General features: G+C 50.6%; 1 protein-coding gene across 2 annotated transcripts in view; it reads left to right on the top strand.

The window, feature by feature from the left end:
• Haus8 (HAUS augmin like complex subunit 8) overlaps positions 1-19,354 on the top strand; it is a 28,976-nt gene extending 9,622 nt beyond the window's left edge. For both annotated transcript variants that reach the window (XM_026785314.1, XM_005359159.3), the window contains 10 exons: positions 3,472-3,521; positions 6,126-6,178; positions 10,640-10,706; positions 13,182-13,277; positions 13,517-13,626; positions 13,919-13,984; positions 14,068-14,226; positions 14,530-14,671; positions 15,652-15,814; positions 17,838-19,354. In XM_026785314.1, the coding sequence (XP_026641115.1) occupies positions 3,472-3,521; positions 6,126-6,178; positions 10,640-10,706; positions 13,182-13,277; positions 13,517-13,626; positions 13,919-13,984; positions 14,068-14,226; positions 14,530-14,671; positions 15,652-15,814; positions 17,838-17,994 (1,063 nt within the window). In that variant the 3' untranslated portion in view covers positions 17,995-19,354. The remainder of the gene's footprint in view (positions 1-3,471; positions 3,522-6,125; positions 6,179-10,639; positions 10,707-13,181; positions 13,278-13,516; positions 13,627-13,918; positions 13,985-14,067; positions 14,227-14,529; positions 14,672-15,651; positions 15,815-17,837) is intronic.
• The last annotated feature ends 1,775 nt before the right edge of the window (positions 19,355-21,129 follow it).

Raw genomic sequence — 21,129 nt, 5'->3', positions numbered from 1 at the left:
GATCCCTGGATTCTGGTGATATCATGTTGCCTTTCAGGTTGTTTGAGGAATTCTTGCATTGGTGCCTTCCCATCTCTTCCTTCAAATGGAGCCAGGAGAGGCCTGGTGTCTTGGTCCAGTCTTTGCTGTGACTGATTCTCTGGGTGTATCTCTTCAGTGTAGAAGCAGGAACCGTCCTGTCCAGATGGAACTCCTCAGCACCAAAACATGGACGCCTGGAAGTCCAAAGACCCGCAGACAAAAGGGGGAACTTGGGGGCCAGGGCGGGGACTAGTAGAACACAGGAGACCCTGCCACACAAGCTGAAGGTGCGCGTGCACAAGCTGAAGGTGCGCGTGCTCCCTTTCGGGGGTCCTTGAAGCCTGCCCAGTAGGCAGGCACTCACCGCTCTGGGTGGGTAGCCTTAGTGTAGGAGCAGAAAACTGTTCCTGAGCAAAGGACCTTGCAGAAAACACAGGCTTGGGGAGGGGGAGGTTGTGTGTAAGAAAGACAGTGCTGCAGAAGGAGCTCGGGGAGCGGGGTTTGTGCTCTCTTCCAGGACAATCCGCCCCTGGATAGCACACACTCACCCGTCCAGATAGAACTCATCAGCACCTAAACAGCACCGCCTGGTAGCCCAATGATCTGGCCAGACCTGATTTTTGATATAGCAATAGAACTTTTTCCAGAAACTTGTAGGTATCTGTAAGAGAACTGGAACAGATTTTCATCTTGGTGTCATAGCAAAAGGCTGTTGCTTTAGGTTAAAAGGTTTGTGCATTTTAGAAGACAATTAAAGGGAATTGGGAACTCTGGATTTTTAAGATACACCTGTTAATCTGAACTATGAAGCCTTGAAAGAGGCACACCTGTTTGTATTTTAGCAGGAAACTTCAAATGAAGTAATGAGCTACCAGTACCTTAAATTGTCAAATGCCATGGATGAAGTAATAAGTTAACAGTACCCTAAGTCACCAAATGCCATTAGACAGATCTAAGGGGATAAATGGGCAAAAATGAGACCTCGGAGAACATTACCTGGAGGCAGTGATTGCCGGTAGCTGCTGGGTACAAGAGGCCCCAAGATTTTCCTGTGGGGGGAAGATTTAGTCCACCTGTCTTGACAGGATGAGACGATCGAGTCCCTGGGTGGCATCCAGGAAGCTCAAGAGGTAGAAGGCTGCTTTTTGGGGTGTGGGTGTCTTTGCCAAACCCAAAGGCAAGCCTCAAGGAGGAAGATCTTTGTAACCACGTATCTTCTTGGAGGAGCCATAGGGTGCCGTGGGAGCTGGCGTGTCTGTGTTAGAAGCTCTCTTGTTAAATGCTGTAGTCTCAGATCTGTAAAGGCACTTGAGAATTGGGCACCATTACCTGTTATATTTAAACTGGACATATAAGCTAAATTTAGGCATGTATTTTATCCAATTAGTTACAGCTTACCAATGCTAGTAAATGTAAGACGATTAAAAGTAATATTTTAATAAGTCAAAGAATACTAGCACACTGTCACAGAACTCCCTGTTGAGACCCTGTGAGCTTCCAGCTCACAGATCACAGAGATCTGAATGAAAAATGAGGACGTGGCCCAGCAGTGGTGCTGCAGGCCTTTAATCCCAGCACTTGGGAGGCAAAGGCAGGTAGCTCTCACCAAGGCTTTTACACAGAGAAATCCTGTCTCGAAAAGAAAAAAAGAAAGAAAAGAAAAATGCGGACAAGACTGCTCCAACGTATATGGTTGAGGAGAAGATTTATTGTAGATATGAGGGAAAGTACAGCCAGAGGCATCAGGAAGAGTCCATACTGAACCTGCCCAGCAGCCTGAGCCAGGCCATGAGAAGAGAGAGAGGGAGCAAAGAGAGCACTAGAAACGTACACACCAAGTGGACAAAATGAGTTATATAGAAAAGAGAAGCTGGGGAACTTCAGGGTAGGGGCAGGGTATGCCTGCCAGGCTGGCTCTGTGACAGGAACTTGGAATGCTGAGAGATGATAAATTAAGTGGGCCCCTCACTTAGACACTTGACCCAACGAGGTCCACCTGCCTCTGCCTCTGCAGCTTATAGGCTTGCACCACCACACCCAGCTCCAGGCCAGCTTCCTTACTCGCAGGTAAAGGTGCTGCCCCCAAGCTTCATGGCCTCAGGATTCCCAGGACCCAACTACAAAAGTCGTCCTTTGCCCTCCCGTGTGTCAGAGGACGTGAGCACCACATACTGCATCAGATTTAAAAGGCTAACGAGAAGAGGCCGGTGGGTGGAGCCTCCTGACCAGCGCTACACCTCAGAGTTCCAGCTCTTTACACGGGTAGTGATGGGCACAGGACAGGTCAAGGCCATGTTGCTGAGTCCTCCATGACTGATGGGCAGACCCCAGGGCATCCTGAGGGACCACAGCAGGTGCACCTGCCCTGCTTCCCAAGGCCAAGCCCCCACCATCTGTAGGCTTCAGGAAGAAGCCAGCAGCAGAGGCTTGAGACCCCCAGAGCTGGACTGCTGCGGATTGAGCTCAAGTCCTCTGCAAGAGCAGCAAACTCTTTATCCTGCAAACTGTCTGTCCATCCCTGGGCCAGCCTGGGCTGTGGCGTGAGACCCTGTTTGTGGTGTGTGTGTGTGTGTGTGTGTGTGTGTGTGTGTGTGTGTGTGTGTGTTAATTATCACTGAACAAGCCTGACAAGCTGAGTTTGGGTCCCCAGAAGCCACATAAAACCTGGATGCACTAGTGCCTGCACACCCAGCACACCCTACAGGGAGATGGGAGGCCAAACAGGAGAGTCTGCAGGAGTGAGGACTGGCTAGCCTGGTATACGCAGCCGTGGATGAGAAGGTGGAACATGACCTATGCTGAGATTGTCCCCATCCTCTCTGCAGGCACCACGGTACGCACAGTTGGTGGCACTTACACAGCTGCACTCACACAGACATACACACAATAAATAAAAATGAAAAATATTTAGAGAATACAACTATTTGGTGACATATGAGCGATGTGTGACCCAAAATGTGCTATGTCAGCAAAGTTTTGTTGCCACATGGCCCACCCATTGTATCAGCTTTGATACTAGAATAGCAAAGTTGAGTAGTTGCTGGTCATGACAGTGACCGGGGAACCTAGGAAACTGATGCTTTGCAGAGAAAGGCTGTGTCACCGTCCTCTCCCCAGCCTGCCATCTCATCCTTACCATTGGACTCTTCCCTCCTGTCTTCTCCAGCCCCTGTGCTTGCCAATCCTCAGCCCCAGCCTTCCTAAGCCCTCCCACCTCTCTGGCTGTTGTCACACCAGCCTGATGAGACAGGGATCTTCCTGGTCGGGAAGCTCTGATCCCTGTGGGCCAGTGTTCTACTGCCTTCAGGAGGAAGCTGGTCTTGTGGGGGTTCCACCTCCTGCTTGTCTAGGGACGACCTTCACATGCCCCGCTGCAGCTGATAGAAGGTGGCTCTGGCCTCTGCAGATCTTGTAGCTGGATGAATAGCACATCTCTCTTCTCTCTTGTAGGAAGCCCGCAGCCACTGGTGCCCCCAAGACAAAAGGAAGAAGAGTACAAGGTGAGCGCTTTTAAGGAAAGTGCTTTGTTTTGTCTTCATCAAAGATTTTTGTTTAATTTTTTTATTACACGTGTATTGATCTCTTTGGAGGGGTGTGCATATTGTATCTCTGACGCTTTGCAGAGAAAGGCTGTGTCACCGTCCTTTATACTATACTATACTGTACTGTACTGTACTGTACTGTACTATACTATGAGTATAGTAGTCAGAAGGGAACTTGTGGGAGTCAATTTGTCATCAATCAAGCTGGGCAGCAATCAAGTGCCTTACATGCTGAACCTTACTGTTCTCTGAGAAAGTCTCATGGAGCCCAGGTTGCCGGTCAGCTCCTGATCCTCCTGCCTCAACCTCCCGGGTGCCATCTAGTTCTAGTTTCTTGGGGGCAGGGGAGACAGAGGCAAGTCTGAAACTTCCACTGCTCAGTGGCATGCCTTTGGGGACTCGGGGTTGTCTTTGTCCCTGAGGTGTCGTGTGACTGTAGTTGTCCTTTGGAGAGTTGAAGTCCCTCGAAAGTGTAGCTCTAGATGTGCACAGGCCACAGATCCAAGTTCACTCAGAAACCTGTGGAGCTGCCCAGTGTGAATGCTGGAAGAGCAAGTGCTCCTCGGCCTCATAGGCTTCTTTTTTTTGTTACACTTCATGTGGGGAAGGTAGCACACATGCCATACACATGGGGGTTAGGCATAATTTGGGGGGTTGTGTCTCTCATTGCACCAAAGGAGTCCGGAGGACTAAACTCAGACCCTCAGGGTTGACAGTGATCACTGGACCTGGTGGGGTTTGGGGCTTGGGGTTTGATCTTAGGGATGGAGCCCAGGGCCCCACATTTGCTAGGCAAGCGCCTAACCACTGACATATATGCTCAGCAAATTTTTTGTTTGTTTACTGCAATGACAGAAGTAGAATTGGGGCCCTCACTGTGCCAATTGAGCACCGTGCCACTGAGTGGCCCCAGCCCGGCAGTTTTGTGTGTAACCTATGACATGTTTGCATGCTGCCTGGTTTTGTTAACACTGGCCAGGCCAGACGCCCCAGCCGCCGCCAAGTGGGCCTGGATCTGTGCGTTAGTCTCATGAGGGTCCCACCCGTGATAAAGGCTGAAGTGGGTGGGGAGGAAAGAGCATGGACATAGGCCTCCCCAACCCAAAGGTACAGAGTCTGACATGGCTCACGTGTGCCCCAGCTTCCCCGCCCCTGGGCTGCTGTGGGCTCTTCTCCTGTCTTTAACTTTATTGTTACTTTGTTTTTTTAAAAAATATTTATTTATTTATTATGTATACAATATTCTGTCTGTGTGTACGTCTGCAGGCCAGAAGAGGGCACCAGATCTCATTACAGATGGTTGTGAGTCACCATGTGGTTGCTGGGAATTGAACTCAGGACCTTTGGAAGAGCAGGCAAACTCTTAACCACTGAGCCATCTCTCCAGCCCCCTATTGTTACTTTTTAATCTGCTAGCTTCATTTAATTGAGAAACATGAGTGGTCGAGGTACAAATGAACACAGACCAGCTGTAATGAGAAATCTGGAGTCTTCCATGGTTGGCAAACAGGGTCTGGGAGCTGGCCTGGGCACATAGACCAGTGGGCCTGTTTGTCCTGGCTGCAGGCTCAACACGTTTAAACTGAACCAGGGCCAGATTCCTACATCTGGGCTGCATTTTCCAAGCTTTTTCCTGGCACAAGCCCCAGGCAGAGTCTGACTTGGCCTTTTACGTCCATTACCTATGTTCTCAGAGCCTCTGCGGGATCTCAGCGAGAACCCCCAAATCCATGCCAGCATGGCCATTTCTTCACAACAGTTAACATCATCTAGGGTTACAGGAGGGGATCTTTATCCCTCTGATTTAAAGATAGGAAGGTGGGAATATTAAGACCTCGGTGGTCAGCCCAGCTTTACTGTACTGGAGCACAAATAGAGATGGACTTCACCAGAGAGAGGTAGACCCAAAATGCTGTGGGATTTGTTGTTTTGTGTTTTGGTAGGTGGGAGGGGGGTGTGCACATGAATGTAGATGCTCTTGGACACCAGAGAGAGTGTTGAATCTCCCAGAACTGATGTTACAGTTGCAAGCATCCCTGTGGGTGCTGGGACCCTAACTCCAGTCCTCTGCAAGAGCAACAAGCGCTTAACCACTGAGCCATCTCTCCTGTTCCTTTTTTTAAAAATTGCACTTATTTACTGAAGGTGAGGGGGATACCATGGTGCACATATAGAGGTCACAGGAAGGCTCCTGAGAGTTGAACCGAGGTCATCAGGCTTGGTTGCCAGCCCTCCACCCAATGAGCCATCCCACTGGCCCCTGGCTTTCACGGTCTAGAATGCTTCTATCTTTGAACTTACATGGCACTTGCTACTACTCCAAGGACCCACGTACAAGAGACGTTCCATCAGTGTCTTATGGACACTGAGTGTCCTGTGAAGGTACTAGATGCAGTAGCTGCCATGTGCATACTGGGGAGACTGAAGGAGCCAGTCTGCAGCAGGCGGTAAGGCTGGTGCTTTTCCTGTCATTGGCCCCGGCTCTCCACTTGGTCCTGCTCATGCTCTATGTCTTCATGCTGCAGTATTCCTCTTCTCTAACAAACACTGTGTTGTCTGCAGGAGGAAGAGTGGTTGAGTCCAGATACCTGCAATATGAGAAGAAAACTAAGAAGGTAATGGAGTCTTTTACTCTTGGAGCTACTAGGAATGGGTGGAGGGCACATGGCAGCTGCAGCCCGAACCTGGAAGACACCATTGGGGCCTTTGCAGCCTCCGGGTTTTGGGCACAGTCCGGAGTCTCTGGTGAGAGTGACACCAGTGTCCATCAGTCGTATGTACCTCCTCTGCCCCTCCGGCTTTGGGGGCCTCTGTTCTGTCAAATCTGTCCTCCAGCACTATCCCTCCACACCTGGGAGGCTCCTGAGTGATGGGCACTGCCAGCGGCACTCGGTGTGGGCCACAGGCACAGCTAGCAGGGGTGACGTTCACTTCTGCATCTTCCTGTGTGATACTTTTTCAGCTGTCAATAAGCAAGGCTGGCAGGTCTTCCTGAGGCCCCAAAAGCTGCAGTGCATTGCAAGAATGGGGGAAACATGTTGGGGTCAGCTGCAGGCTCATCCCTGTGGTGACATATCCCTGGAGCACAGGATCCAGTTCCTGGTTGTCTGTCAAGGCCAGGCAGCACTGCTGAGCACAGGCTTGGTTTATGACAATCAGAAGGTTATGTTCCCATCTGCCTGGCCTGTGCCCCAGGAAGTGTGGTGGGGGTTCCCAGGATTTCTGAGGCTGTGACTGGAAATCTGGTTTAAGGGGAGGGATTCTCACATCACCCTGCAGACAGCTTCCCCAAGCTACTTACCCCTGCTTCCATTCACCCTGTGGCTGTTGCCGCCTTGAAGGCTTGGCCACAGTGCCCCCATGTGTCTATACAAGGCATTTTGGTTCTGGTACCCCATCAGGTGACCTTGGTCTGGCTGGAGTCTTGAGTGTCTGTTGTCATGGTAACATTAGCCTGCTGCTTTCTCCTGAGGCTGAATGGATCTCAGAAGGGCTGATCCTGAGTGGAGCCGCTTCCAGCTGAGCAGCCCTTTCCCTGATTTCAGTTGTGGATAAGGGGTGCTCGGGCTGTGCTGTGTGCTCCCATTCCTCCTGAACTGCTACACCATTCCACGTTTCTCCCAGGCACACTTCTGTGACTTCAGAAGGTGTCTCCAAAGGCAGTTGGTGGTGGGCATTGCTCTGCATTGGTCCATGTTCTTTTTCGTGTGTGTGTGTATGTGTGAGTGTGTGTGTGTATATGTGTGTGTATGTATGTGTGTGTATGTGTGTGAGTGTGTGTGTGTATGTGTGTGTGTGTGTGTGTTGCAGGTTGTACAACCATGCATGTACACACATGGATGGATGCCAGAGTGAAATCTTTCTTTTGTGACAGGATCTCACTGAACTGCCAGCTCTTGGGATCCTTTTGTGTTCCTCATCTTTTGCTAGGGTGAGAGGTTCTTGTGGATTTGTTTCTGTGTAGATGCTGGGGATTCAAACTCAGGTCTTCAGACTTGCAAAGTGACTGCCAGACCACACACCACACAGCCCTGCTTGTTGGCCAGTAAATTCTCTTTTTGTTGCTGGTTTGTTTGTTCCAGTTATTTTCCACCTTGAACATTTTCTCGCTAGTGAGTCAGGGTTTTCAGTGGTTAGCTTTCATGGCCTGTTATCAGCAGCCATAGGCAGCAGCTCTCATGTCATTGAGCACAAGTTCTGAATTTGCTTTCAAAAGACCAATCATTATTCCAGCCAGGCGGTGGTGGCAGGCATAGGCGGATCTCTGTAAGTTTAAGGCTGGTCTACAAGAGCTAGTTCCGGGAGAGATAGGGCTGTTGCAGAGAGAGACCCTAAAGCATGATTAATAAACGCTCAGAGTCAGAAATTGGGTTTCAGTCTAAAGGTCTAAAAAGCAAAACAACCAGCCACTGGCTCTTGCCTCTCCCTCAGTCTGAAATGGCGATCCTGCCTCCAGATTTCTCAGAATGAGACTATGTCTGAAAACTGTCTCGCCCATCTTATTCCTCTGTAGGGCTGAGATTAAAGGTGTGTGTCACCATCACCTGGTCTGTAAGGCTGACCAGTGGGACTGTTTTACTCTCAGATCTGCAGGCAGTCTGTATTTATTAAAAGACAAAAAACCCTATCTCAACCCTCCCCCAAAATAAAAGGCCATTATGGATTTTTCTTCCTTTTTTTCTTTTATGGACAGTGTCTCTCTACATATTCCTACCTGCCGTAACTTATAGAGATCCACCCCCCTGCCTCCTGAAGGCTGGAATTAAAGACAGGGCCACCACGCCCAACCGCGATTGTTGGTCATATGTTGTTGGACCTTCTTTAGACTGCCAGTTCCCAAATGATGGCACAGAGACTTCTTATTAATTATGAAAGCTTGACCTTAGTCTAGACTTGTTCCCAACTAGCTCTGCCTGGTGGTGGTGGTGGTGGCACACACCTTTAATCCCAACATTCAGGAGGCAGACAGACCTCTGTGAGTTCAAGACCAACCTGGTCGAAATTTCCAGGGCAGTAGGACTGTTTCACAGAAAAATTCTGTCTTTAAAAAAAAAATTAACATGTCTGTGTTAGTCTACATTCTGCCATGTGGCTCGTTACCTCTCAATACTGCTGACTCCCTCAGAGTCTCCCGGGCTTAATTATGAGAGCCTCTGATTCTTCCCGAGTTCCCTTCTCTCCTGGAAGCCCCACCTGTTCTCTCCTGCCTAGCTATTGGTCATTCAGGTTCTTTTTAACCAATCAGAAGGCGCCTTGGGCAGAGACACATCTTTACAGTGTACAAAAAGATTATCCCACAGCAGTCAGGTCAGACCTGTTGATGGAGCCCAGGCCTTCATGTGCCAGAGCCCAGCACCTGCTGGGGATTGACTGCATGGGATCCTGAGTCAGCGTCGGGGACGTGCTGGCATGGGGGGGTCTCAAGACCTGAACGCTGTGACTCTTCTTGGGTTCCCACAGGCTTTCGTGTATGATGTGTGAGGGTAGCATCTGGCTTCGGCACATGCCCTTTTTAGTGTGGAATTCTTAAGGGTGTGCTTTTGAAACATTTTAATTGGCATTGAGTGTACAAATAATGAGATTCATGGTGACTTTTTTTTTTAAAGATCCATCCATTTATTATGTATACACCATTCCTTCCATGTATGCTTACATGCCAGAAGAGGGCACCAGATCTCACCATAGATGGCTGTGAGCCACCATGTGGTTGCTGGGAATCGAACTTAGGACCTCTGGAAGAGCAGTCAGCGTTCCTAACCTCTGAGCCATCTCTCCAGCCCCCAACTTTTTAAAAACGTAACTACATTTTTATTCATTAGAGTAGGGTTCAGGCCAACTATACATATGGTTGTCAGAGGACAGCCTGTGGGAATAGATTCTCCCCTTCCACCACATGGGTCCTGCGCATCAACTTGGTTTGGCAGTCTTGGTGGCAAGCACCTTTACCCACTGGCCAAACTTTTTGATTTTAGCTCCTGGTGCTAAAATTGAATATAAGACTCAAACACACTAGGCAAGCCCTTCCCCGGCACACCATTGAGAAGAGTACATCGGATCCCCTGGAGTCACCACGTGGTGCTGGGAGTTGAATCCAAGTTCTCCTCAACCCACCGAGTCAACTTTCAGCTCCTGGTCACACTCAGTCCAGTTACCTTCACAGTGGGTTCTTCAGTATCTGACCCTAAACCCCACAGCCCTCGGCTGGAGTACCCCCCGGGGGAGCCAGGTCTGCGTGAGTGTGTGCTCCCTTATGCAGATTGGTCTGAGGGGAGGGCACAGGCACAAGCAGTTGTAGAGCACGATGACCCCGAGTTCTGGAGCCAAGGCCACAGCAGTCCCTGTGCGATCGTGGCCAGGGTGGTCAAGAGCCCCACTGTCAGGCAGGCGAGAAGCAGAGCTTGCACTTTGTTCTTCACAGCTGATTCTCTTGGTGCCCTTGAGGACCTGGCTGGCAGCACCTATGCAGGGTGGAGTCTGCTGCCTGCTGGCCTGACACCTAGGGCCATTGCAGGTGGTTGCCCAGAGTGACCCTCAGACTTGGCAAACTTCTTTGCTCTAGTCTGAATAGGCTTGGGTAGTTTTGACAAGGAGTAGGTTTTAGTTTTCCTGTTCCATCCTGCTGCCTCCTTATTTCCTACAGAGGGTCCCCAGACCCAGTGGTGAATGAGAATGAACCACGATACAACCCCCACTGTGCTCCTTGCGTTTCTTGTACCTGACCGCTGGGCACCCACTGCTGCTGCTGGTGCCGCTGCTGTTTGTGAGCTTTATAGACTTAGGCCAGGGAGAAATCCAGTGTCTCCTGAAGTCCAGAGTAACCTGTGTAGAAGTCAGCGTGTCCCGAGACTGCTGTAGGAAGTCGGTCACCAGCCCCTCCACAGCACAGGCAAACACACACCCATCGAGATGGCAGTCCAGCACGTGTGCCGTTAATTCCCATGTCTGATGAACGTAGCTGTCCACTGTTTGACTGTCCTGTGTTCACCGTCTCAAAACTCCTGCTTCTCTGTCTGACCTTTAAGCAAATGCATCAAAGGTTAAGTGGCCTGACCTCTGACTGTCTGTTTACATAATAGGCTTCCATGTCTGCTGGAGAGAAGTCACCAGAGGGAAGAAAGCCCAGCACATTGCAGAAGATCAAAGGTGAGTCCTGGCTAGGGTTGGAGGGGTGGGACTCTGGCAGCAGGGAAGGAGCTGCCAGGCCTCCCTCAGGGCAGTCAAGACAACCCCTCACAGACATGTCCACAGTTCAGCCTGATCCAAACAGTCTCTCAATTCCCAGGTGATCCTAGATTGTGTCAGGTTGTGAGTGAAAACTTAGCATCAAGGGTCTCTGTCAGAAAGGATGTGGTTCAAGTGTGTGATGGGAGCATAGGCAGAGTGTCTGAGGCCCAACCATATGTCCACGGAACTACTTGCTGATCCAGGAGCTGCTATTTGCTGTCAGTTTAGGATGCTACAGAAATTATAACCAATGGGGTTCCTGACATATGGACACTTGGGAGGTGGTAGCAAGATCAGAAGTTCAAAATCATCCTTGGCCACGTGGGCTCCATTGAACCAGGGTGTGCATGAGACCCTATCTCAAAACACAGGAACAAAAATTTCTCTGTTCCCAGGCAGGGATGAGAGCAGCACATGGGCCTGGCTAGGACGTTCTCATGTGCGGTGTGAGCACCGCCTGAAAACGGGCCAGTCAGGAGTCAGGACCTGCCTGGCCTAAACAGGTGCTCACCTAACAGGGACTGACTAGGGTTAGGGTGTATGCAGACATTTTATTTGGATTTTGGCTTCTGATGGATGAACCACAGCTGCTGGTTGGCCCTTGGTGCACAGGATGCCCCTGGCTAGCATCTAGTTGGCCCAGAGGTCTGCAGTACAAAGCTGAGGAACGTTGTTTGTTTGTTTCTGTTTTTCTCATTTGGTCGTCATTGGTTCTTGTTCCTGATGCCTTGGCACATGTGATGTCGGAGGACAACTCTGGAGTTCTCTCCCTCCAGCTTCCTGCGAGTTCAGGGATCGAGCCCGTCATCGGGCTTGCCAGGCAAGGAAGCGTCTTTATGAGCTCAGCCAGCCAAACCATCCCATTTTTTTTCAACAGGGCCTCATGTACCCTCGACTGGCCCAGAAGTTGCCTTGTAGCTGAGGACAGTTCTGAATTCCCAAGTGCCAGGTTGGGCCTTGAGCATAGGCTACTAACTTCACAGCTCCAGAAGCCTGGAAGGCCACTGCCACCGCTCCACCTGGCTGTAGAAAATGAAGTTTCTTGACTCTTCCCTGCTCAGCCCTGCTGTAAAAGCAGAAAATAGAGTCCTTCCCCACCTCTCTCACAGGTCACCACTTTGAAATGGATTCTTTTTTATATTTAGGATTTGAAGATTGTGGTTTATGGGTGTAGCCAGCCCAGGGCTTGTCCAGCAGGGACGGATGTGCCCTCCACTAAGAAGAAAGACTGATCCTGATAGCACCATGTGCCTGTTAGTCTATTTCTGTGGCTGTAACAGAATGCCTGTGCCTGAGAAGTTGACAGGTTTTTATTTGTTCATTTTTGAGGCAAGGTTGTCCTATAACTCGTTGAGATCCCCCTGCCTCTGCCTCCTGAGTGCTTGACTAAAGGAGTGTGCCACTAAATTCTGCTTGGTGGTAATTTGTTCTTCCGAGATGAGATTTGTTGGGGCTAGAGAGAAGGCTCAGCAGGGGCTGGAGAGATGGCCCAGAAGTTAAGAGCACTGCCTACTCTTCCAGAGGTTCTGAGTCCAATTCCCAGCAACCACATGGTAGCTGACAACCATCTATAATGAAATCTCGTGCCCTTTTCTGGCCTGCAAGGATACATGTAGGCAGAACATTGTATATCTAGTAATATTTTAGAGAAACGGGGGTGGGGGGTAAATCTTTTTTGTTTGTTTTTCTTTTTTCTTTTTTCTTTTTTTTCCAAGATTGGGTGTCCTAGTTGTCCTGGAACTCGCTCTGTAGACCAGTCTGGCCTTGAACTCACAGAGACCTGCCTGCCTCTACCTCCTCCGTGCTGGAATTAAAGCCGTGCACTGCCACCACCTGGCAGTGTGTTTGTTTTTCAAGATGTGGTTTTTCTGTATAACCCTGGTTTGTCTTGGACTTAGTTCTGTTAGACCAGGCTGACCTTGAACTCAGAGATCAGCCTGCCTCTGCCTCCCAGGTGCTAGAATTAAATGTATATGCCCTTAGGATTAAAGGAGGTTGCCCCACAAAAAAAAAAAAAAAAACTTGAAAAAAATAAAAAGGTTTCTCCCATGTGAGATTACTCGGCCAGTAAAGATGTTGGCTACATGCCTGGTGACCTGAGTTCAATCCCTAGGACCAGCATGGAAGAACCTTAGCCCAAACAGTCACACTCAACACAGTAAATAACTTATTAAAAACAGAAGGCAATTAAAGAGGCTATCGAGCTCACGGTTCTGTAGTCTATGCCCAAGAACAAGAGACGAGAAGCTGCCCCTCGCCTCAGCTGTGGAGCTCACAGGCCCAAGAGTCTAGCACCCACACAACCTGGAAGAAAGAGCCCTGGTGGCCCCAAGCTGTATTGAACCAAGGGGTGTGGGCCCAATGGCACTGACCGTGGCATTCTTATCTGGGCAGAAGACAGCCTGGTGATAGGATCAGGAGGCCTGCAGTCCACCATGCTGGAAGGGCACAGCACAGCCCCGCCCTGCCTAGACCTCTCATCCATCAAAGGTAACCGGTTTCTTTTAGCCCCTCGGAGGCCGAGCTTGTAAGGATGGCCCCAGCTTTGGGCAGCCCTTGTCGCCATTTTGAATCATTGCTGTGAGACCAGCATGTGCCTTTCATACACACCAGGCCTGGGAGTGGGTCACAGGTGTTCTCTCCTGCCAGGCGGGGTGGCAGATCCCAGGTGGGGTGGCGGCAGCTGCATCTCCAAAAACTAAGGGAAAGAATGAAATGGTCTATTTTAGACACAAGCATGTTCAGGACGACTCCCCAGCTAGACAGGACAGTGTCAAAGAAAGCTGAGTCCACGTCCTGTACCACTCAGAAAAAGACACGCCTTCCCAAGAAGAGACAGGTAAGCACTGGGGGAGCGGGTGGTGGGTAGGTCTGACTCTCGGCAGCCAGTCCTCCAGGATGGAGGCTAGGGCTGTGGTGTCCATGGGCCCTTGCTCAGGTCAGTGTGCCCATATACTGAGTGGGGAGACACCCATACACTTCTGGGCAAGATGTGACCTGACTCCATCCCCAGCCCCGTGGACACTATTTGTATTTGAACCTATAAAGTACACAGAGGTTGAGGTTCTGCCATGCCCGGAAGAGCCAGGTCAACATGGCTTACTGGGAACTAAACAGCAGGACCCTTGCAGGATCTGCAAGAGACCATGGACATGATGGAGTCGCAGACACTGCTGCTGACCCTGCTGTCTGTGAAGGTGAGCTTAACTGGGCCTCACGAAACAGCATGTGTCCTCTGTCACCTCCCCCACCCCACCTGAGTTGGTCTTGCTACCCACAGATGGAAAACAACCTGGCTCTGCTGGAGGAGAAGGCTGAGAAGGACTTGGCGGCCTTATGCCGTGAGAAGGAGCGTCTACAGCAGCGGGTGCTGGAACTGCGGCGCCAGCTGCTGCTCCAGCAGAAACATCAGGAGCTGGCTACCATCCTGGATGCCCAGGTGGGTTTGAGCATGCTCCTGAGGCTAGGGGTGCATGAGGGAGCCAGGATCAGGATGCCACCACTCACATTCTGCCCGCCCTGCTTAGGCTCCTGATACGAGTGTAGTACTGTGTATGGGACACCTGTCTCTGCCACACAGTCTGCAGAATGCTTGGCACCTGCCAGCTTTGATGTTGTCCCACCATGTAGCATAGCAACAGGGCCCCGTCCAGGGCAGTTCAGAGGGGGTCCTGTTACCTGGAGGCTGGCCTTTCTTGTGCGAGTGAGTGGTGTGTCTTACAGTGTCCCCTTCTGCCTGCAGATGGAGGTGCTGGGCCCTCTCGAGGCTGTAGCAAAGCGTTTCAAGGAGCAATACAAGACACTGGCCACAGCCTTGGATGCCACTCGACATGAGCTGCCCGTGCAGGGCATCCACATGCAGGGAAATGGGCAGGAACTCCTAGGTAGGAACAGCCTTGCTGTGTGGCATTGCCTCAGCAGGAAGGAGCCCCAAGGCTCACATGCACCATATTCTAGGTGCCTCTACCCTGGGGTGGTGTTGGAACCCGTGTGGAACAAGTAGGACACAGGCAGCTGAGTCAGGATTCCAACCCCAAGCTGGCCCTCACAGCTGGAAGACTCTGGGGGCTGGGTGACCTATCCACTGGCCCTGAGCCCTGGGCCCTACCAACAGGGTAGGGGTGTTGAGAGGTTACTTGAGGGATTCTCTAGAGCAGACATCCTCATTAGGACTTTTTAGCTGCACAGCATTTACTCAGCCTGGGCTACGTAACAAATGAAAAAGGTACAGTGACCTTCATTTATTGTCTGACTCTTGGGAGGCTGTGAGTTCCAGGCCAGCCTGAGCTACAACACAGTGAGACCCTGGCTCCATAAAAGAGCACAGTGTTGACCTGGAAGCTGTAGCGATCCTCCTACCAAACTGCCCCTAGCTAGTCTGTACCCAGCACAACCCCAGCGCTGACGGTGAGGTGAGGACACAGCAGGAACAGGACCTTTAACCCTCATGACCATGCTGGGTTGTGTGTGGTGCAGGTCTGTGCCTGGGACACACAGCTGCTGCAGATACCAGAACCTCAGCTCTTTAGATCTGGAGGCCAGGAAGTGCAGGTCCAAGCCACATCTTGCAGGTGCATCCTGCTTGTCGCCCATAGTGGAAGGACAGAGGGTGAGAGAACAGAGCAGCGGCTTGCAGTCTGAAGCCCCAGCTCCCCTGGTCCACAGGAGCCTCCTGGGCAGCAGTCACAGTGCGCTCCCCACGGGGTTTGTCCTTACCAGCATGCACTTGGCACCCACACTCCAGGGAAGAGTGAGATCTCCTAAGGCCCTGTTCCCTGAGTGTGAAAGAAAAGCCAACTCTGCACAGCTCAAACAGCTGCTGCTTTGGGCACCGGAGTCCTGCTAACAGCCTGTATCTCCACAGATGATCTGGAGCCGGCCCTAAAGACCACCCTGCAGCTCCTGAGCGAGCTGGGCATCTCCTCCCCGGACGCCAGCGGGCAGGTGCCGGACGTCAGCACGCAGGTGTCACGCCTGCTGGAGGAACTCAGGGACTTGATTACCAAGAAGGACCGAGAGCTCTACAGGTGTGGGTCAGGACTCCCCCTTTCCCCTGCATCCCTCCCCCTTTCCCCTCCATCCCTCCCCTCCTCTCTCCATCCTCCCTTTCTTTTCAGTTGGGTTGCTGGAGGTGGAACCCCACCCAGCTGCCATCTCAGGTGAAGACTGTTTGGGCTTTTGAGGACTCAGCTGTTGAGTGCCTCACTACTACCGCACTGTTCCACCCCTAGCCCACTTCTGAGTTCTGAGACACTGGGACCGTGGGTGCAGTGAAGCCATCGATTCATACTGTGCCAGAGTCCAGCACAGTAGGACTGGGGACAGTAGAGACCTGAGGTCACCACGGGCAAGGAATGCATCCCGCACTCAGTCTCATGCCTTAGACAGGGCAGCTCCAGGCCAGCAGGGGACAGAGGGAGCCTTTTCTGAGCCTGACAGTTGCTCAACACATGTTACACATCATTCAGAAGTCAGTCTTAGGGGCTGGAGAGATGGCTCAGAGGTTAAGAGCATTGCCTGCTCTTCCAAAGGTCCTGAGTTCAATTCTCAGCAACCACATGGTGGCACACAACCATCTGTAATGGGATCTGGTGCCCTCTTCTGGCCTGCAGGCATACACACAGACAGAATATTATATACATAATAAACAAACAAACAAACAAACAAATAAATAAATAAATATAAAAAATTATTAAGAAAAAAAAGAAGTCAGCAGGATGTTTGGGGGTTTCTTTTTGTATGTTTTGTTTTGTTTCTAGACAGAGTTTCTCACTCTGGAACTCACTCTGTAGATCAGCCTGGTCTCGAACTCAGAGATTCGCCTGCCTCTGCCTACCAAGAGCTGGGAGTGAAGCTGCACACCACCACTGCCTAGCCAGTCTGGTGGTTTCTTGAGGGACACTGTTGTTTTGTGTGTTTTGCTAAGACAAGGTCTCAATCTGTAACCCAGTGTGGCTTTGAACATGCAGAAATCCTCCCACCTCAGCTTGCAGAGTTCTAGAATGGCAGGCATGAACATCACACATGTTGGGGTTTTGTTTTTGTTTTTTTTTTTTTACGTATTTTTATGTTTGGGCACTTGCATGCCAAGGCATGAGTGTAAAGGTCAGAGGACGGCTTTGGGATCTGTTCTCTCTTTCCACTTTGTGGGCCCTAGGGATCAGACTGAGGTCATCAGGCAGGCTTGGAAGCAAGCACCTTCACCCACCGAGCTATTTTGGCCACCTCCAAAAAAATGCATTTAAGGAGATGCTCATAGGAGTTCTCAGGGATTCTGAAGCGCCATACCCAGTGCTGGCCCACAGGATGGGTCAGCCACCACTCACATGGAGCAGAGACTGAGGATGTCTCCCCGTGCTTGTGACTACTGTATGGCCACAAGTTTTCCCTGTCAGTATCCGAGTAGTACAGATGTACCTGGTATTCACTCTTGGACACATGCCCTCTGTCATCTAGGGGCTCTTAAAGTCTTAAGACACCTGGCCTTTGACCATGTGGTAATGGCTGAATCTCACATCTAGCTTGGCACCAACAAGGTCTCCTCACATAAAATTTGCCCACTGTTGAGGATGTGGGGCACTGAGGTCCCAGGGGAACAGGAGGATGAAGGATGCATTCAAGGCTCACCACACAGCTCTTTCCTGCTAGGCCTGGGGGCACAGATCTGTCAGCTGTCTCAGCGGCTTGGGGGCTGAGGCAGGAGGGTCATCAGTTTAGGGTCAGCCTAGGAATCTTGGGTGCTGTCTCCTTCAAAAGAGGGAGAGCTGGGGACGGAGGGAACTCCGTATACACAGGCCCAGCTTCTGTTTGCAGCACCATATGGACACATGCGCACTTGCCCCCAAGTTTGCAGCCACCCTTGTTGACTTCCAAAAACACCATTAGGGTCCTGAGATCAGCCAGCAAGGAAAGCCTGGTGTCCTGAGTTCAGTCCCCAGGATCTGTATTGAAGGAGAGAACCTATTTCTCTAACAAGTTTGTTTTTCTAAGATCTCCTTTAGAGTTCTTGGCCAGAGGCGAAGTTGTCCCTTCTTTTTCTTCTGCCCACAGGATCTTTGGTTTAGCTATGGAACTTTCCACCCAGGCCAGCAAGGAGGCTGCCCTGATAAACCAAGAAGCCTGGGAAGAGGCCCAGGGCACCCCAACCTGCGGCCAGTGGTACTTCGGTCCAGAGGCCGCAGACATCACCACTGCTGTAAACAAGTAGAGAATAAATGTCAAAACTTAAATCTACAGTTCATTCTATGTGGCATAATCATTCAAGTGTAATTTCAAACAGTCTGAGACTGTGATCATGTAATGAGAAACAAACAATTTCATATTGAGAACCCATTTGCCAATAATTCTGTCATTTGTAACTTGAATCAGTCATCACCCCTGCAAATAACCTTTCAAGACATTATTTGCAATTTTGTCCTCTGCTTTCTGTCCTTGATGTTGTGAAAATGGCTGTCTACTGTTAACAGGAATGAAAAAAGATCCCATTCAAATACCTTTTGTGTTTCCACTTTCAGTGAAAAATGTTTTTCAAACCTGCAGCTGGTTATTTCTTCAGGAGTTCCCACTTATGCTCAGATTTGATTGACATTTTGATATGGCAGCTTTTCATGAAAAGCTGTTAACTTGTAGAATTCAGTTATGGCACTAGGACAGACTGACTTTGTTCTGTGGCTAGGACCTGTCCAAACTAAATAGAACCCTGCATCTGAATTTAATAGTCTACTCTGCCTAGATAGGGCACTTTGCCTTTTAGAGACAGAGACAGACAGAGACAGAGAGAAATATGTATGTACATGTAGCACAGATGAGGATGGGAAGATGGGAAGAGAGGGAGAGAAGAAAGAGGGAGGGAGAAAAAAATTTTTTTAAAGAAATTGATAGATTACAGATCTTCCAAACAAAATCTCATTGTATCACACTTCAACATTTTTTTTCTTCATTTGCTGGCAGCAATTTGGGAAGTCAGTTCATAGAGATGGTGACCCCTCCCAACACCAATTGAATGACCAGTCTGTGCAGCAGAGCTGGCATCAATGGTAATTTTCCTTTATAGACACAAAACAAGACTGGTAGTTTAAAAGCACTACCCTTCTGCACATATCCTACTAGAATTCTACAAGCCCCTGAATTAACCACTTTTATTTATTTCCAAGACTTGAGAACCTTTTGAGCTGTATTTATGTACATCCTGTATTGGTGTTACTTAAAGAGAAAACCGAAGGAAATCAGAATGGGATCTCCAGATGAATACTACAAACTCTTGGGACCAAAAAAGAAAGAAAAGAAAAGGTATCTGTTCCCACAGGGGAGTGGGAACTACGTGTGGTCTCCATTCCTGTAAATCTCGTTTGAAGGCTGAGACAGGAGGATGTTCAAGTCCATCCAGGGCTACATGGTAAAAACTCTCAGAGAAAAAGATTGGAGAGCTGACTCCATGGTTAAGAGGGCTTGCTGCTCTAGCAGAGGACTAGAGTTCAGTTCCCAGTACCCACATTGGATGACAACTGTCTACTTCCAGGCTCTTTTATCAGCCTCCCCTGATGATGGACTGTGACCCAAATAAACCCTCTCCTCCTTAGGTGTTGCCTTTGGTCATTGTGCTTATAACAATCGAAACTAAACTGGTACCAGTCCCCAAAGTGAGGACCAATGGCCAGCATCACCAGAAATACAAGGTGGCCCTGGAGGGCAGGCACCAGGAAAGGTCAATCTTCTCTCCCACAAGGACTCTGCTGGCTGGAGCCAGCAAGCTGGGGTTCCTGGTATGAGTGAAGAGAAAGAAGTGCTTCCCACTGGATGTAGTAGGCACCAGTGGGGTGTGTGCATCAGCCCTGTCCTGGACTTACCAACTTGAGGCTCTGCCTCGCTCCTCACTCTCCACCCTACTGGTTGTCACCCTTGGTCCCTAAGGCCGGCACTGCTGTCCTGTATGCAGCCTTTCACCCCAGGTCTGTGCTCAGGGTCCATGTGCAGGCAGGTGGCACATAGGTCCTGGTGAGTGTGTGGAACCTGCTGCTGTTGCAAACTCCCATAACCCCTTCTGACTCCAGAAAAGGTTTACCCTTGAGATCAGAGACCAGGGGTCAAAGCGGAACAGCCAAGGTCCCAAGACAAGGCCAGGAGGAGCAGGGTGGGAGGGGTGTGGAGGTTGGGCCTGAGTGGGATTGGGGCAGTTTGGGGTGTGCTTTCTGGGTTGGGGTGTTACCCGGTTTGGGCACAGATTTGTGCCAGTCTCCTTTCCCAGCACCTTCGCATTTCAGTCCGCAGTGGGGACCCCATGGGCCAGGAGCCCCTTAAGGCACCTGTTCAAAACTTCCAAGTGCCTGGGCAGGTTCTGACTCTAAACTTGAGGTGCTCTCAATCTAAAGGTTTGAAAGTTTGGCATGTCCAGTTAACTGTCCTCCCTAGCGACTGTTCCCTGTGCCATTTCCTGTCTTTCCAGAGCAGGGGTCACCAACCCCCACCTCCACCACCTGCAGTGATGTCCTAGGGCAAGATGCCAGGTTGTACCCACAGATGTCAGTGCCTACACTTTCTGTGCTGGTCAGCAGAACCTGCTCAGAGTGCACCCCAAATTAGTGCTATGGGCTGAGTCACGTGCAGACCCCCAGAGACCCCACACATTTGAAAGGCCAGGGCCCAAGGCTGCTGCAGCCTGGGAAGTCGGTGTAATCCACACCTTTCAGCCATGTGGAAGTCCTGTGTCCACTGCTGCAGGGGCCACTAGTAGGTACAAGCTGACTCCTGAAGTCATGTGTGATCTTCAGCCCGCAGCCAACAACAGAATGTAGGGCTAGTCCCGAGGACCCAAGCCTGTTTGCACACAGCCTGGCTGCAGGTGACTTAGAGGCACGGTGGCCGGCCCCTGAGAGCAGTGCCCCCCATTGCTCCACCTGCAACTGGCCCTTTGGGCTGGGGGAGGACAGGACACTAATCCAGGCCGTGAGTGACTGCCATGTGTGTGCACACTGCAGAACGTGACTGTCGTGTGTGCACGCTGCAGCACGTGTGTGAAAGTCAGAGGACACGTGGGAATGGGTTCCCTCCTACCACGGGAGGACCAAACTCAAGTCCTCAGGCTTGGCAGCCTTCTCACCAGCCCCTGAGGGACCTTGTTAAGCGCAGGGACACCAAGAGCAGAGCTGAGGATCCAGAAGGGCCAAGGAATCTTCATTCACCCCTTGCAGCATCTTAGGACAAGCATAGCAGAATGAATGAATGACCCGGGCGGCTTTTAAAGAGTACACACAGGGCTGGAGAGATGGCTCAAGTGGTTAAGAGCATTGCCTGCTCTTCCAAAGGTCCTGAGTTCAATTCCCAGCAACCACATGGTGGCTCACAA

This window comes from Microtus ochrogaster, linkage group LG1 (assembly GCF_000317375.1).
Source record: "Microtus ochrogaster isolate Prairie Vole_2 linkage group LG1, MicOch1.0, whole genome shotgun sequence".
In the NCBI taxonomy this organism is placed as follows: Eukaryota; Metazoa; Chordata; class Mammalia; order Rodentia; family Cricetidae; genus Microtus; species Microtus ochrogaster.
Note: the sequence above shows the minus strand (reverse complement) of the source record. Positions and strands in the feature narration are given on the sequence as shown.